Source organism: Bombina bombina, chromosome 4, assembly GCF_027579735.1.
Source record: "Bombina bombina isolate aBomBom1 chromosome 4, aBomBom1.pri, whole genome shotgun sequence".
In the NCBI taxonomy this organism is placed as follows: domain Eukaryota; kingdom Metazoa; phylum Chordata; class Amphibia; order Anura; family Bombinatoridae; genus Bombina; species Bombina bombina.
The window spans coordinates 880,554,007-880,572,995 of record NC_069502.1 but is presented as its reverse complement, the minus strand read 5'-3'; the positions used below and the strand labels follow the sequence as shown (position 1 = coordinate 880,572,995).

Here is an 18,989-nt window from a genome sequence, read left to right as displayed (position 1 = left end):
TAAACACTCATCTGTAACCCGCATCCCCCAGATACAACAAAACACACTCATCTGTAAACTGCGGCCCCCCAGACACAACACACGTGCACACTCACCTGTAACCTGCGGCCCCCCAGACACAACACACGTGCACACTCACCTGTAACCTGCGGCCCCCCAGACACAACACACGTGCACACTCATCTGTAACCCGCGTATCTCAGACACAAAACACTTGCACACTCATCTGTAACCCGCATCCCCTAGAGACAACACACATGCACACTCATCTGTAACCCACATCCCTCAGACACAACAAACATGCACACTCATCTGTAATCTGCGGCCCCCCAGACACAACACACATGCACACTCATCTGTAACCCGCATCCCCAAGATACAACACACGTGCATACTCATAAGTAACCCGTGCCCCGAAGATACAACAAAAGTGGACACTCATCTGTAACCTGCGTCCCCCAGACACAACACACGTGCACACTCATCTGTAACCCGCGTCCCCACTCATCTTTATCCCACGTCCCTCAGACACAACACATATGCACACTCATCTGTAACCCGCGTCCCCACTCATCTTTAACCCACGTTCCTCAGACACAACACACATGCACACTCATCTGTAACCCGCGTCCCCACTCATCTTTAACCCACATTCCTCAGACACAACACACATGCACACTCATCTGTAACCCGCGTTCCCCCGACACAAAACACGTGCACACTAATCTGTAACCCGCGTTCCCCAGACACAACACACGTGCACACTCATCTGTAACCCACGCCCTCCAGACACAACACACATGCACACTCACTGTAACCCACGTTCTCCAGACACAACACACGTGCACACTCACCTGTAACCTGCGGCCCCCCAGACAAAACACACGTGCATACTCACCTGTAACCTGCGGCCCCCCAGACACAACACACGTGCACACTCATCTGTAACCCATGTCCCCCAGACAACACACATGCACCCTCACCTGAGCTGATACTGTCACTGGTTTCCTCATCTGGCGCTTCCAGCTGACGCCTCACACACAGATCTTCTGTTTTCACAAATTTCACTATATCAGCTTTATCTTTCTCTGTACAAATAAAGCAGATTGAGTTTTTATATCACATGATCTAGTTTTTATAACTTTATCATAAAACCTTTTATAGATATCCTAGACAGACAATAGCACCACATAGATACACTGGACTTTAGCCTTTTTATTCTTTTTTTTTTTATAAGACATTTTTATTGAGGAAAAAACAAAAGTTTACAAGCATTAAATCAGGCTATAATTTCCATAATTACATATTTCGTAATAACCTCATGAAACCTAGATGGAAAATACACACAAATACAACCTACTGCATAGGTATCACCTGTATGCTGTAACAAAACATAATACATTCTAACCCTCTGTTTTATATCTCCATATTACAAAACACACTTCATCTGGCAGATACAGAACATAAAAACAGACAGTTGAAGGCTAATATGTTACAGAGATAATAAGAACATTTATGGCGTTAGAGAATGTTTTAGAACACCTATGTTGTCAGTATAATTCACTTTAAATACAAACTGTAATTGCCTTTAAAGAAAAACAAATTAACCTCATGTTTTCATAATAAGAACAGTCAATAAATCCCTGTATATTAACAATTTGTTTTATAGAAGCAGCAGCTTTAAATCAGAGCAGCCTTAACCTAAAATGTAATGTAAATTTCTAAGGCAAAAATAGAGCAACTAGCCCTTTAATAAATCACTATAAATGAATGGGTATTTTTCAGGGAATAATGCGCTCTCCCGTTAGATGGATTCAGTAAGTAACTATTGTAGGGCATAATTATATAGTATAAAAGTAAGTAAAGGGACGTACAACAGTAAAGATGAACATATATTTCACTGAAACCAAACATAGCTATGGAGCATATACTATCCTATGCTATCAAGTCCCAGGTTATATAACATAGTAATTATTGGGAGACATAGTAAGTACTTGTATGCCCTTAATGAATCTGGTATATGGCATTAAATGAAAGATTTCTTAAAACCAGAGGGTCAGCTGCTATTAGATATAACCTTGGGTTTTTAGATTAACAATGCAGACATATACATATACGAAATTATTTATATCCCCCAGAGTTCTTCCACAACAGTATAATGACAGTAATCCGGAGAGGGTTTACATTATAGATATGGCACTCTAATGACCAAGTATAACTATGAAACTGACTGTTGCATGTACCTACATTAGAGCAAATAAATCCTAAAGTCATCGGCCTCACATAATTGCACTCCATTTCTGCATTGTAGGCTGTCAATATAAGCCTAACCCTTCTACCCCACTCCGGTTTTATGAATAGCTGTGTGTGATGGCGTATATGCGGAACTGAGTCTTTGTATACCAAGTTGGCTAGGCATCCGACGGACTCGTTGAGCTCTGCAGCGAGGCTCTAGCTGAAGTGAGGGCCGAGGCATGCGACTCCAATGAAGGCCTTGAACGGCATGATCTCCAACGCCGCGGGCAGAGGCAGCATCTGGAGGGTGAACAATCCTCAGCCATTTCAGGGGTCGATCAGCTTCACGTTGATGTGAGACAAACGTTGTGGGTATGGACTGCATCTTTAGCGGCTTCTTTTTTACACTGCCCAATCCTATGTTTCCAATGCCAGGAATGTGGGACCGCAGGTCTCCAGTTACCTGGACGTACACTTTGTCTCTCTGTCCTGACTCTGGCCCCAAACTGTTCTCCGATGTAACCTCTCCACCCGCAGCATCAGGCAATAGCGCATTGGTCAACAAAGCGGGTGAGTGTGTTACTGGGGTGTTAGATCCTATGGACATCGTCAGAGGTACAGAAATATTGGGTGATATTTCCGTTTGTGGTTTCTTAGGGTGATCGTGCATCTCGGAGGTATCCGAACTGTTCCATGCTAACTTCATATGCTGTATCATGAGGTCCGTCCTATCTGACAGCCATTTATCCAAAGCCATGACCAGGGATATTTCTGTCGGCTGCATTTTGTTTGTTGTAGGGAAAGGGGTATAACTTTTAGTAGTTATTGGGGAATGATCAGCATATACAGCTGCTTGTCCTGTGTCTGCAGGATAATGGGGAGGGCTAGATGAAGGCTTAGGCCGGTAGTAGGCCTCCGCTGCGCACCACATCTGTTAGGTCTTCCGGGCTGAAATCTGGGTGAATAAGTATATTTTTCTATTCAGCAGGTTCTGGATTGTAAAATACTGCTAAAAAATAGCTCAGTTTATGAGATCTCAGAGCAATAATCAGCGGTCTTATCTGCTCATGTAACCAGCCTTAGAGAAAAGCAGCCATCTTGGTTGCTGTTTCGACACGCCCCCACCATCCTTTTTATTCTTTATTATTTCTTTAAAGGCAAAAGTTAAGTTTAGACAAAACACTCACTTGTAACCTACTTGCCTTAGACAAAACATACGTGTGCACTCACCTGTAACCTGTGTACCTCACACATATCATACATGCACACTCACCTGTAACTCACACACATCATACGGACACACTTACCTGTAACTCACATCACTCACATCATATATGCACACTCACCTGTAACTCACACCCCTCACACACATCATACGTACACACTCACCTGTAACTCACATCACACATATCATACATGCACACTCACCTGTAACTCACACCCCTCACACACATAATACCTGCACACTCACCTGTAACTCACACCCCTCACACACACACATCATACATGCACACTCACCTGTAACTCACAAACATCATATGTGCACACTCACACCTGAAACTCACATCCTTCAGACAAATCACACGTGCACACTCACCTGCGCTAATACTGTCACTGCTTTCCTCATCCGGGGCTCCCAGCTGACGCCTCACACACAGATCTTCTGTTAGCTCAGATTTCACTGTATCAGCGCTATCTTCGTCTGTACAAATAAAGCAGATTCAGTTTTTATATCACATGATCTAGTTTTTATAACTTTACCATAAAACAGTTTGTGTATTTTCCAGACTGGTAACATCACAAAATATGTGCTTCCCCTCTGTAATTTTACTTTCCTCTGCAGTCTTCCAATAAATTAACATACTAGGTGAGGTTAACTTTTATTGGAATACCTTAACACGGTGTTTGCTGCAATTGTTTTTCTTTTTCAGTAGCCCTTCTGGAGTTGTTAGTGGAGTAGGCAAGTCTAGTTACTTTCATTGTTTTGAAGAATCTTATCATATCTGCAGAAGCTAGATTAGGGGCAAATATATAGCAGGGTCAGGTTTGTGACGTCAGACATATGCACTTCTAAATTTCATACCTGCAAATCCCAAAATTATCAGGACTTAAATTACAGGAAAAGGAGCAAAGTAAGTAATGTAAATATATATATATTTTTTTTTACTAAACAGAACTAACAGTTTTATATACAATTTCAAAGTGTTTACTGTCCCTTTAAAACCTTTCCTGGACTGTGATCAGCTATATTCAGGCCCAAACTGAGCATTGGGCATACCAGGTATTTGCCCGGTGAGCCAGATACAGTAGCCCTTGTCCTTCCCACCTATCAATCAGGTCTTGTTGTGTGCTTTATACTGTATATATTGCTGGCAGGGAGGCTGTACACTGGGTGCTAATATCTTCTGACATGCTGTGTCTTAGTGCAGGAGGCGGAACCTAAATAGGGGCCGGTTGTCTTAGCCCCGCCCACCTATCAATCAGGTCTTGTTCTGTTCTGTATACTGTATATATTACTGGCAGGCAGGCTGTACACTAGGTGCTAATATCTTCTGACATGCTGTGTCTTAGTGCAGGAGGTGGAACCTAAATAGGGGCCGGTTGTCTTAGCCCCGCCCACCTATCAATCAGGTCTTGTTCTGTTCTGTATACTGTATATATTACTGGCAGGCAGGCTGGATGTACACTAGGTGTTAATATCTTCTGACATGATGTGTCTTAGTGCAGGAGGCGGAACCTAAATAGGGGCCGGTTGTCTTAGCCCCGCCCACCTATCAATCAGGTCTCGTTCTGTTCTGTATACTGTATATATTACTGGCAGGCAGGCTGTACACTAGGTGCTAATATCTTCTGACATGATGTGTCTTAGTGCAGGAGGCGGGACCTAAATAGGGGCCGGTTGTCTTAGCCCCGCCCACCTATCAATCAGGTCTTGTTCTGTGCTGTTTACTGTATGTATTACTGGCAGGCAGGCTGTATACTGGGTGCTAATGTCTTATGATATGCATGAAGCAGGAGCTAAATGGGAGCTGGTTGTCTTAGTTCCGCCAACTATCAATCAGGCTTCGTAGCTTAAAATTCTATTTATTAACCGTACTTCTGGCTGATAGATAACAGAACATGATGGGTATAGAGTGTGTGTGGTGGAGGGCTATGGCTTGTACTTGCATAGCAAGCAGGCACTGCATGGACAGTATGTGCAGCTGTTGGAGTCTGTCTCGCCCATAGAGAAGGCTGAGATGAGTGCTGGGGACAGACAGCTGAGGGTGTGAAGAGAGGACACGTGGGAGCTCATGCATCAGCAGGAAGTCAGCAAAATTCCAGAAGCCGGTGAGTGACTCACCCTGGAGCTGCAGGTACCTACCTGTCTAAGACAAACCTACTAAGATGCATTAATTCAGCACACTAAAGCATCATAAAGATAGGAGTGTTTATATTACAATCATGATATACTGGGGAGAAGCGAATAGGAAGCCAGTATAGTAAAACTTAGCTTTTAATCAAATAATAAAATAAGGACACATTTAAAACATTTTGTATTATTTAATTAAAAGCTAAAGTTTTAATATACTGGCTTCCTTTTCACTTTTTCCCAATAGATTAGGATTGTAATAAACACACTCCTATCTTTATGATGCTTTAGTTTTACCAAATGAATGCATCTTTCTTTCTCTTTTTTGTAACATTAACTTTTTTGCATTAGGCACTGCCCTACTTTTAAAGGGACACTGAACCTACTTTTTTTCTTCCGTTATTCAGATAGAGCATGCAATTTTAAGCAACTTTCTAATTAACTCCTATTATTAAATTGTCTTCATTCTTTTGGTATGTTTATTGGAAAAGCAAGAATGTAAGTTAAGATGCCGGCCCATTTTTGGTGAACAGCCTGGGTTGTCCTTGCTGATTGGACAGCACCAATAAACAAGTGCTGTCCATGGTACTGAACCAACAAATTGCTGGCTCCTTAGCTTAGATGCCTTCTTTTTCAAATAAAGATAGCAAGAGAATGAAGAAAATTTGATAATAGAGGTAAATTAGAAAGTTGCTTAAAATTGCATGCTCTATCTGAATCATGAAAGAAAAAAATTGGGTTCAGTATCCCTTTAAATACACAGGTTTATTACTGTAGGGACTGTGGTCTTGTATGATACACCCTTTACTATGAAATTTGTTTATGGATTTTGTATGTACAAATCTACTAAGGTAAGGGATGAAAGAAACCAGAGTAAAGAACACTGCAACCAGGAATCCACTGCGGAAGGAAACATTGGGGGAGGAAGCAAAAGGCAGAATAACAGGGACCCTGAGGGGAGTCTTGAGAGAGGCAAAGGACAGTGAGACGACTATTTCGTCTCACTTTCAGGAGCACTTTTTTTTTTTTTTTTTTACTTACCCCTTAAGGACTAGGCCATTTTTAAATTTCCTTCCCTTAAGGACCAGGGCTGTTTTTACATTTCTGCGGTGTTTGTGTTTAGCTATAATTTTCCTTTTACTCATTTACTGTACCCACACATATTATATACCGTTTTTCTCGCCATTAAATGGACTTTCTAAAGATACCATTATTTTCATCATATCTTATAATTTACCGTAAAAAATATGATGAATAAAATGGAAAAAAAACACACTTTTTCTAACTTTGACCCCCAAAATCTGTTACACATCTACAACCACCAAAAAACAACCATACTAAATAGTTTCTAAATATTGTCCTGAGTTTAGAAGTACCAATTGTAACAGGAACACTTTTAACCACTGTCTTCTAGGGCACAAATGCAGCACAGGACAATCCATTGTAGTTTAAAAGGCTTTATTTTTCACAGCAATAACAAACAGGCAGTTCATTTTCAAAAGAGGGAAATCCTTCCTCTGCAGCAAAGTTAAGTACTTTTAAATGTGTCCCAGTACTTCACAGCATTCCACAAGTGCTTTGTAAAAATAATGTCCTTTTACAGTTCACAGGAACAAAAGTCTTTTACACAGTGTAACAAACACACACACCAGCTTCTGTAGCTGTGTAACTCTCTCTCAAGGCCTAAGTGAGGCTGCTATTTAAACCCTCACAACTTCTAATTAGCCACACCTGTGATTAGCTGCTGGACAGCTTCACAGCTGTCTGGGATAATGGCCCACCCTCTCTCCAATTATCCCAAACCCCAGGGACCCAGAACACAGTTTATCAACTGCATAATCAAATGCACACTCTCTCTCCCTGAGGTTTTAACTGAAAGGAGAAATAGCATGTACAATGCTTGGTCTTAAATATCTTCCATTTATAACCAGGCCTTGCTTTCTGTCACATATCCTCCCCCCCAGCTCACACCCAGTGGGTTGAGTGACCATGGACATCAATGAATGTACCCGAGACAAACCATCAGCATTGCCCTGCAAAAGACCAGCCCTGTGCTCAACAGTAAAATTGAAGGGTTGCAAGCTAAGAAAACACCTAGTAACCCTTGAATTTGTTTCCTTATTCTGACTCATCCATGTGAGAGGAGCATGATCTGTTATTAATTTAAATTTTCTTCCCAACAGATAGTACCTAAGGGTCTCTAAAGCCCACTTAATGGCAAGGCATTCTTTCTCCACTATAGAATAGTTATTTTCCTGTAAAATAAGTTTTCTGCTTAGGAAAAGGACAGGATGCTCTTCTCCCTGACACTCCTGCGAGAGAACTGCTACTAAACCAACATCAGAGGCATCTGTCTGTACAATAAAATCTTTAGCGAAATTGGGGGTTACCAAAACTGGATGGGCACAAAGGGCATCTTTCAAATGCTTAAAAGCTTGTTCTGCTTCTGGGGACCATTTTATCATAATTGGGGCCCTTGCTTTTGTGAGATCTGTCAAGGGTGCCGCAATTGTAGCGAAATTCGGGATAAACCTTCTATAATAACTAGTTATCCCAATAAATGCTCTTACTTGTTTTTTAGTTAGAGGCTGTGGCCAGTTCTGTATGGCCTCTACTTTTGTTGTCTGAGGTTTAACTAATCCTCTACCAATAGTATAACCCAAGTACTTAGCTTCCTGTAAACCAACAGTACATTTTGCAGGATTGGCAGTTAACCCAGCGGACCGTATTGCATCAAGTACTGCTTGAACTTTTGGAAGATGGGATTCCCAATCTGTACTATAAATTATAACATCATCCAAATATGCTGCCGCATAACGAACATGGGGTTTCAGAATTCTATCCATCATCCTCTGGAATGTTGCCGGGGCCCCATGTAAACCAAATGGCAACACCGTATACTGAAATAAGCCCTCTGGGGTTGAAAAAGCTGTCTTTTCCTTTGCTTGACTAGTAACATAGTAGATAAGGTTGAAAAAAGACTGAAGTCCATCGAGTTCAACCTATACAAATCTAAAATACTTTCAAAAAGCTCCAGTTAAGCTTAAATAACCCCATTAAAATGTGACCCATTTAATACTAGCAATCATATCCATGAATTTTGTTTATATACAGAAATTTATCCAGACTATTTTTAAATGTATCTATGGTATTGGCATTCACTACCTCCTTTGGTAATGAGTTCCACAATTTTATTGCTCTTACAGTGAAAAAACGTTTCCGTTGCAGGAGATTAAATCTCCTTTCCTCCAACCTTAAATTATGACCTCTTGTCAGAAACAATTTTCTTGGAATAAACAGAGCTTCTGCCATCTCTGTATATGGGCCTTGAATATATTTATATAAAGTAATCATGTCACCTCTCAAGCGCCTTTTTTCTAAAGAAAACAGACCCAGTTTGGCTAGCCTCTCCTCATAGGTTAATTTCTCCAATCACCTTATTAGCTTTGTGGCCCTTCTCTGAACTTTTTCTAGTTCTGCAATATCTTTTTTAGCAATCGGTCCCCAGAACTGCACTCCAAACTCAAGGTGAGGTCTTACCAGGGCTTTATATAATGACAGAATTATGCTTTCCTCCCTTGAATCAATGCCTCTTTTAATACATGCTAGTATCTTATTAGCCTTTGAAGCCGCTGCCCTGCATTGTGCACCCATCTTTAGCTTGTTATCTATTACTACTCCCAAATCCCTTTCCTCCTGTGTTTGGCTAAGTCTTGTCCCATTTAAAAAATACGTAGCCTGCTTATTTTTACTTCCAAAATGTAGAACCTTGCATTTTTCCGTATTAAATCTCATTTTCCATTCACTTGCCCTTAGTTCTAATTTTAGCAAATCCCTTTGTAAAGAGAGTTCGTCCTGCTCTGACCTAATGACCTTACTTAACTTAGTATCATCTGCAAAAATAGAGATGTCGCTATTTAATCCTTGCTCCAAGTCATTTATAAAAAATATTAAAAAGAACAGGGCCCAGTACTGATCCCTGGTGGACGCCACTGATTACCTTAGTCCAATCTGAGTATGATCCATTTACTACTACTCGTTGCTCCCTATCTTTTATCCAGTTATTTATCCATGAGCTAACATTTTATTCCCAGTCCCTTAATTTTGTGCATTAATCTCTCATGTGGCACTGTATCAAATGCCTTTGCAAAATCTAAGTATATTACATCAACTGATTCCCCTTTATCTATATTTTTACTTACTTCCTCGTAGAATCTAATTAGATTAGTTTGACATGATCTATTTCTCCTAAAGCCATGCTGATTAGAACTCATAATCTTGTTTACACGAATATGCTCATCAATATAATCCCTTATAATCCCTTCAAATATCTTTCTCACTATTGATGTCAGACTAACTGGTCTATAGCTTCCTGGATCATCCCTGCTTCCCTTTTTGAAGAGTGGCACCACATCAGCTTTACGCCAATCCTGGGGTACCATGCCTGAGGATAATGAGTCTTGAAAAATTAAGAGTAAAGGTTTGTCTATAACAGTGCTAAGTTCCCTTGGGTGTATTCCATCTGGGCCTGGAGTTTTATTTACCTTAATATTTTCCAGTTTTTTCCTGATACCCTCTAAACAAAACCCAGTTAGTGGTATGGACTGGCATGTTCTATTCTGTTCCAAAGTATCATTCAATGGTTCCTCTCTTGTGTATACTGAAGAAAAAAAACTGGTTTAGTACCTCAGCCTTTTCCCTGTCATTATTTATCATGCTACCCTCCACACATTTTAATGTACCTATATTATCCTTCTTAGATTTTTTTGCTATTTATGTACTTAAAGAACCTTTTAGGGTTAGACTTAGAATCCTTGGCAATTAATTTTTCATTTTCAATTTTTGCTAATTTGATTGCTTTTTTGCATGCTTTGTTACATTCCTTATAAATATTGTATGCTGAGTCTGTACTATTTTCTTTTAATAATTTAAATGCCCTACGTTTTTTCCTAATTTCTCTTAACACATTTTTATTTAGCCATAACGGCTTTGTTTTTTTATTTTTATAACCATATGGTATGTGTTGATATGTATATTTATTTAACACATTTTTAAATATTATCCATTTATCCTCTGTATTTTTATTAGAAAATACATTGTCCCAATTTATATTATTTAATGATTTCCTTAAATCGTTGAATTTTGCTTTCTTGAAATTAAAAGTCTTAGTTAAGCCTTTAAAACACTGCATATGAAAAGAGATTTCAAATGTGACCATGTTATGATCACTGTAACCCAAATGTTCTTTAACTTCTATGTTTGATATTATATCTGTATTGTTTGATAGCACTAAATCCAATATAGCTTTACTCCTAGTTGGCTCCTCTTAATTGTGACAAGAATTTATCCCTGAGAACATTTAAAAATCTATCACCCTTAGCTGAATTACTATTTTCATTGGCCCAGTTTATATCAGGATAGTTAAAATCTCCCATAATTACAGCACTGTTATTAGCAGCCTTACCTATTTGGATAAGTAGTTGAGTTTCCTCCGGGTCACTAATGTTGGGAGGCTTGTAGCATGTTCCTAGTAATATTTTTTTAGGATTTTTCCCCCCACTCTTTATTTCAACCCACAAGGTCTCTACATTGTCACTTGTATCATAAATATCTTCCCTTATTGTAGGTTTAAGGTTAGGTTTAATATACATGCAGATTCCTCCACCCCTTTTATTATTCCTGTCCCTCCTAAATAATGTATACCCCTCTAAGTTAACTGCCCAGTCATGTGAATCATCCCACCAAGTTTCAGTTATACTGATAACATCGTAGTCCTCTTCTGCAACTAAGAGCGTCAGCTCCCCCATTTTACCTGTCATGCTTCTTGCATTTGTTGTCATACATTTAATTTTCATGTGCTTTCTGCTGCTACTTGGTGTGCTTTCCTCTATACTTTCTAATGTGACATTTCTTAAGTCATCCCTTCCTTGAGATATTAAGGGAGTGACATATTCACAGACTGATCTCTCTGTTCTATTGTGTTCTAACTGACCCTCCCCCCCTTTGCCTAGTATAAAAGGTTCTCTAAACATGCTACCATCCTTTCCCCCAACACACCTGCACCCATGTCATTCAGGTGCAATCCATCCTTACTATACAAATTGTACCCTAGTGAAAAATCAGCCCAGTGTTCTAAAAAGTCAAACCCCTCATTTTTACACCATGTTTTTAGCCATGAATTAACAGACCTTAACTCCTTCTGCCTTACTGAGTTAACACACGGCACTGGTAATATCTCAGAAAATATTACTTTGGAGGTCCTTGCTTTAAGCTTGCTACCTAACTCCCTGAAGTCATTTTTTAGGACTCTCCATCTCCCACCGATTCCTTCATTAGTACCAATATGCACCATGACCGCAGGATCAGACCCACATCCCTCTAACAATCTATCAATACGTTCCACAATATGCCTAACACAAGCCCCTGGAAGACAGCAAACTATGTAAAGGGTCTGGATGACAAATTACCCTATCAACCTTCCTAATAATAGAGTCTCCTACCACCAACATCTGCCTCTGGCCCTGACTTGTATGCCCCTCTTCCATGACTGAAGGACTGCCCACTATAGTATGCTCCTCTTCCACAGCTAAAGGACTGTTCACTATACTAGGCAACACAGCCCTATCTGACACTGCCACCCCTGAACTGATATCCCCAACATCTTCACTTAATCTGGCAAATCTATTGGGGTGTACCAGCTCAGAACTGGCCTGTCTCTTCCGCTTACCCTTACTTCGCCCTCTAACTGTGACCCAGCTACATCCTGGAGTCTCCTCATCTGAATCCTCCCCATTCCCACTGCTGGAACCATTAACAACCAGCTCAGTCCTATCCATTTCCCTTTCAAGTGTCTGAATTTCATGTAGTGTTGCAATTCGTTCCTCCAGATCCCCAATACGAGTTTCTAAAGAGACAATATGCTCACACTTGCCACAAACATATAATCCCAGAAGCGGCTGCTCCAGTGATGCAAACATATGGCAAGCTCTACACTGAATGAGATTCTCACACATTCTTAATAAAAGGTTTAACTTAAAAGTATAAAATAAATATATTTCCCCTTGATTACCCAAAACCTTATTTGCCTAACTACCTTGGTTAGCTAACTATTATACTTAGACAATACCCTTTCGTTAAATCAATTGTAGTGAGATAACGTGCTTTTCCTAGCCTTTCTATCAACTCATCTACTCTAGGCATTGGGTAGGTGTCAAATTTGGAACCACAATTAAGCTTACGAAAGTCATTACAGAACCTTAATGAACCATCCGGCTTTGGAACAAGCACGATTGGACTGTTCCACTCACTTTGTGATTCCTCAATTACCCCAAGCTTTAACATTTTTTCTACCTCCAGTTTAATAGCCTTTCTACAAGCCTCAGGGACCCTATAGGGTTTAAGGCAGACCTTCTTCCCTGGTTCTGTTATTATGTCATGCTTAATAACATTAGTTTTTCCCGGTACCACAGAAAATACCTCTTTGTTCATTCTAATAAAATCCTTGACCTCTCGCTTCTGATGTACAGATAGGGTTTCCGATATATTTACCTCTGGTTCAGTGACAGGGAGTTCTGTAGGTTTTAAGACAACTAAAACTTCCCTATCTTTCCAAGGTTTTAACAGATTTATATGATATATTTGCTCAGGTTTCCTTCTCCCTGGCTGACTTACTTTGTAATTAACATCACCCACTTTCTCAATTATCTCATATGGGCCCTGCCAAGTAGCCAAGAATTTATTTTCAACTGTAGGGACCAGAACTAACACCCTATCCCTAGGTTGAAACACCCTGGCTCTAGCATTACGGTTGTAGCTGTACTTTTGTGCTTCCTGTGCTTTTCCCATATGTTCCCTTACAATGGGCATGACAGCTTCCATACGATCCTGCATTTGGGAAATATGTTCAATAATACTTTGATAAGGTGTTGTCTCTTGCTCCCAAGTCTCTTTAACTATATCTAGTAATCCCCTGGGATGCCGCCCATATAACAGATCAAATGGGGAAAAACCTGTAGAAGCCTGGGGAACCTCCCTGATAGAGAACATTAAATAGGGTAACAGAAGGTCCCAATTTCTCCCATCTGTGTCAATTACCTTTCTTAGCATACTTTTGAGAGTTTTGTTAAACCTTTCTACTAAACCATCAGTCTGAGGGTGATATACTGAGGTCCTTAGTTGTTTTATGCCAAACAACTTACACAATTCTTTTGTAACCCTGGACATATATGGAGTTCCTTGGTCTGTCAAAATTTCATTAGGTATCCCGACCCTGCTAAACATTAATGAGTTCTTTTGCTATGGACTTTGCAGAGCTGTTACGAAGGGGAACTGCCTCAGGATAACGTGTAGCATAATCAAGGATTACCAGTATATACTGATGTCCTCTAGCAGATTTAACCAGCGGACCCACCAAGTCCATAGCAATTCTTTCAAAAGGCACATCAATTATAGGCACGGGCACTAAAGGGTTACGAAAATCTTTAGCAGGAGCTGTAAGTTGACACTTAGGGCATGAAGCACAATAATCCTTGATGGCTACAAATATCCCTGGCCAATAAAACCTTCTAAGAACTCTCTCTTTGGTTTTCTCAACTCCCAAATGCCCCCCTAGAATGTGGTTATGTGCAAGATTTAATACAGTGTTTCTAAAAGTCTGGGGCACCAAAAGTTGTTTAACAATGTCTGTTCCTTTCTTCTCTACACGATATACCAAATCATTAACTGCTTCAAAATAAGGATAGGGTAATACATTTCCTGGCTGTGTCACAACATCATTTATAACCCTGATATTATTTCTTGCCTCTACCAATGTTGGATCCTCCCATTGGGCTTTTTTAAAATTACCAGGGCCACCAACCAGATCCATCAAATCATCAATATTTTCCGAGCTAGTACTTGGTACTTCATTACTCTGAGAAGGTTGATCACCTACTAATACAGGCATAGGGCAATACATCTTATTTTTCTCCTTTTCAATGGAACCCCCTTCAAAATCAGTTTCGGAGAAAGGAAATACATAAATATCAGAAGTTTGACATATTTCTGGAGATTCCCATAACTCCAGAAATTTTGGAAAATCTCTCCCTATCACCACCTCATGGGCTAAATTTGGTACTACACCCACACAATATTTTAATTTACCACACTGAGTCTCAATCTCCACCTCAGCTGTAGGATATTCCCGTTTATCTCCATGAACACAGATAATTCCCATTTTTCCCCCATAATCTAATACTGCATCTGGTACTAAAGATTTAGCCACTAGTGTGACCATACTTCCTGAATCAAGCAAAGCCCTAGACACTTTACCATTAACCGTCACAGTACACCAATGGGAATCATTATTAACAGAGCTGTTGCTATTAGACAATAGTGAATGTGCAACATTACAGTCCATAAATTCATCTTTATCACAGTCTCTAGCAATATGCCCAACCTCATTACATTTAAAACATCTTACAGGTTGGTTATATTTAAATGTTTCCTTAATTCCTGGGGAAATGTCTCTGGTGTTTTGCCTATACACCTGCTGCTCTCTTATCCCCTTTATCCCCTGAACAGTCTTACCAGTTCTTGTAGAGCTCTGGGACTTGGGATTGTGGGGCTGATCCATTGAAGATTGTTGCAAAACTTCTCCTGAAGCTATAAATCTTTCGACCAATACAATCAACTGATCCGCTGTTTGAGGATCACCTTGATTAACCCACCGCCGCAGGGAAGCAGGTAATCCACGCTGAAACCGGTCCATCACCAGTAGTTCCACTATTTTGGTAGCCGAATTAACCTCTGGTTGCAGCCACTTCCTGGCAAGGTGTATAAGGTCGAACATCTGGGATCTTGCAGCATTATGAGATGAAAACATCCAGGAATGGAATCTTTGTGCACGGACTGCCGAAGTCACCCCCAGGCGTGCAAGGATCTCTGCTTTCAATTTCTCATAGTCACTGGCTTGTGCTGGCACTAAATCAAAGTAGGCCTTCTGAGGTTCACCACTAAGAAATGGCGCAAGTATACTCGCCCACTCAACTGTCGGCCATTTTTCTCTTTCTGCTGTGCGTTCAAATGCCAAAAGATACGCCTCAACATCATCAGCTACTGTCATTTTTTGAAGATAATGACTAGCCCTTATTACTCTGGAACCTTGGCTGCCACCAACATATTCAGAGTTCAGTTTTTCTGATATGGCTTGAACCTCTCGTTGCAGAGTTTGTGTAGCACTTTGTTGCTCTTCCCAGGTCTTCCAGAATGTCTCAGCTTGCACAGCAGCCATCTGTTGTATCAACAATTCAGTGTTCTCCTTTTGTGATTTAGCCAGCAGCATAGCACTCTCTGACTGGGCCAAGACCAACTGTTGCAGTGCTGCACTATTTTCAGCAGCTTTTCTGTTAGTCTCCTGCTGTATAGCATTAGAATGGATCAAAGCTTTAATGACTTCCTCCATGTTGCTTGCAGATTATTATGCCCACAGACATACAACGTGGTTGCCCGTATTCTCCACCAAGTGTAACAGGAACACTTTTAACCACGGTCTTCTAGGGCACAAATTCAGCACAAGACAGTCCATTGTAGTTTAAAAGGCTTTATTTTTCACAGCAATAACAAACAGGCAGTTCATTTTCAAAAGAGGGAAATCCTTCCTCTGCAGCAAAGTTAAGTACTTTTAAATGTGTCCCAGTACTTCACAGCATTCCACAAGTACAAGTAGCACTTTGCTATTTCCAAACATTTTTTTTTTTTTCAAAATTAGCGCCAGTTACATTGGGACACTGATATCTGTCAGGAATCCCTGAATATCCCTTGACATGTATAATTTTTTTTTTTAGTAGACAACCCAAAGTATTGATCTAGGCCCATTTTGGTATATTTCATGCCACCATTTCACCGCCAAATGCGATCAAATAAAAAAAATCGTTCACTTTTTCACAAACTTTAGGTTTCTCACTGAATTTTTTTACAAACTTTTTTCAATTATGGCAGAAATGCTTGTAAATGCTTCTCTGGGATTCCCTTTGCTCAGAAATAGCAGACATATATGGCTTCCGTGTTGCTTTTTGTCAATTAGAAGGCCGCTGCGCACCACACGTGTATTATGCCCATCAGTAAAGGGGTTAATTAGGGAGCGTGTAGGGTTAATTTTAGGTTAGTGTAGTAGACAACCCCAAGTATTAATATAGGCCCATTTTAGTATATTTCATGCCACAATTTCACCGCAAAATGCGATCAAATAAAACATTTTTTTCACTTTTTCACAATCTTTAGGTTTCACACTGAAATTATTTACAAACAGCTTGTGCAATTATGGCACAAATGGTTGTAAATGCTTCTCTGGGATCCCCTTTGTTCAGAAATAGCAGACATATATGGCTTTGGCATTGTTTTTTGGTAATTAGAAGGCAGCTAAATGCCGCTGCGCACCACACTTGTATTATGCCCAGCAGTGAAGGGGTTAATTAGGTAGCTTTTAGGGAGCTTGTAGGGTTAATTTTAACATTAGTGTAGAGATCAGCCTCCCACCCGACACATCCCAACCCCTGATCCCTCCCAAACAGCTCTCTTCCCTCCCCCACCCCACAATTGTTCCCGCCATCTTAAGTACTGGCAGAAAGTCTGACAGTACTAAAATAAAAGGCTTTTTTAAAAAAAAAAAAATTATTCAGCTGTGATGGATCCCCCCTTAGCCCCCTACCTCCCTGATCCCCCCGCTACCTATTTGCCACCATCTTGGGTACTATCAGTTGTCTGCCAGTACCCAGTTTGCCCCCCCCCAAACAAAAGTTTTTTTAGTTTTTTGATAAAATATAGATTTTTCTGTAGTGTAGCTACCCCCTCCCCCTCCCAGATCCTTTGATCTTTCTTTCCCCCCTCCCCCCAAATCCGGGACATTGGTGGCAGTAGTTGATGCGTGCGCCCTCACAGCCCCCCCCCCCCCCCGCACGCTCCCGGCGTGCACATTGCACATACAGGAACCGGATGCCGTGTAGCGATGGGCCGTCCACCCGCCTCCTTGCTAAGCTCTTATCAACGATCGGCACCATCGCTACCGGTGCATAGAGGGCCATAGAGTACGTCCATTGTCACTGAGTTTTTGCAGGACGTACCTGGTACGTCCTTGGTCGTTAAGGGGTTAAAGGGATAGTGTACTATAAAATTGGTATCCCTTAATGTATTTCCAATGACTTGTTATACTAGCTGCAGAGTATAAAATAAGTTTATTTTTGTATACAAAATAGCTGTTTTGGTTTTATAAAACTACAACCCACTAAAAGCTTGCAGGGCTGAGCTTGCAGGGTAAATCAGATCTACTTATTGTATCACTTTCTGTACACACAAATGCTTTTTTATATTATCTGTATACAATAGCCCAGTACTTAGCGAGAACAATTGACATATTTTTGCTCATCTCTCTTACCGGCTATGTTTACACAGAAATAGAGCCTTGTTTTTTTTATTTACCTATCAAAACTATATATTTTTTATAGTAGACAACCCAAGTTGTTGATCTAGGCCCAGTTTGGTATATTTCATGCCACCATTTCGCTGTCAAATACAATCATATTAGAAAAATTGTTAACTTTTTCAGAAAGTATCTACATACAATTACTGCAGTCATAAGACAAATGGTTGTAAAAGATTCTCTGGGATCCCCTTATGTTCAGAAATAGCAGACATGCATGGCTTTGCAATTAGTTTTTAGCAATTAGAAGGCTGCTAATTGCAACTTCGAATTACACTTCTAAAATTCCTGGCAGGTAAGAGGTTAATTGTTAAACTGGTAAGAGTATTTTAATACAGGAATTACCTTCCCAACTGACAATTCCCACTTCCCTGATCCCTCCCAAACACACACTTCTGACCATATTAGGTACTGGCAGTCTGCCAGTATTAAGTTTTTGGGTTCTGTATTTTAAATAAAATTAATTATATTTAGTTATTTATTTTCTGCAGTGTAGGATCCACCCTTAAAGTGATGGTAAATCCAAGCATATAACATCACTAAAAATAAAAATTACTTTCAGTCATTACTTAATGTGCGCTGTGTATATCGCTAACTCAACGCCTCTTGCCACCCATGGAAAGGAGCTCCTGGATGACTGCAGAGCACAAAGTTGAAATATTCTCAGGCATGTTTGGGACCCAACAACTCTAAGAACAGATGCAGAGGGAGGAATATTTGCCCTCTCTATAATTGTTGCCTAAGTAGGGGCTGGAATAGGCTAATTTGCTGATGCGCCTCAGTGGACCTGTGATTCTGTGCCTGGTATACTTACAGACTTGCCTGCAAGCTTCCACTACATTCCAAGTATTGCCTCTCTTAACGATGTGTTTATTTGCTTAGCGTTGCTCTAATTAATGCTAAACTTAATGAAGTTTTTCAGCTTGATAGTAGATAGATTGCAGCTTG

General features: G+C 40.3%; 1 protein-coding gene across 4 annotated transcripts in view; it reads right to left on the bottom strand.

Annotated features, from left to right (window-relative positions):
• Window positions 1–18,989, bottom strand: part of LOC128657420 (gastrula zinc finger protein XlCGF7.1-like) — a 77,263-nt gene that overhangs the window by 39,091 nt on the left and 19,183 nt on the right. For 3 of the 4 annotated variants that reach the window (XM_053711765.1, XM_053711764.1, XM_053711767.1), the window contains exons 3-4: window positions 3,833–3,937; window positions 984–1,088 (exon numbers count right to left, since the gene is read on the bottom strand). In XM_053711765.1, the coding sequence (XP_053567740.1) occupies window positions 984–1,088; window positions 3,833–3,937 (210 nt within the window). The remainder of the gene's footprint in view (window positions 1–983; window positions 1,089–3,832; window positions 3,938–18,989) is intronic. The other variant, XM_053711766.1, reaches the window with a different exon arrangement.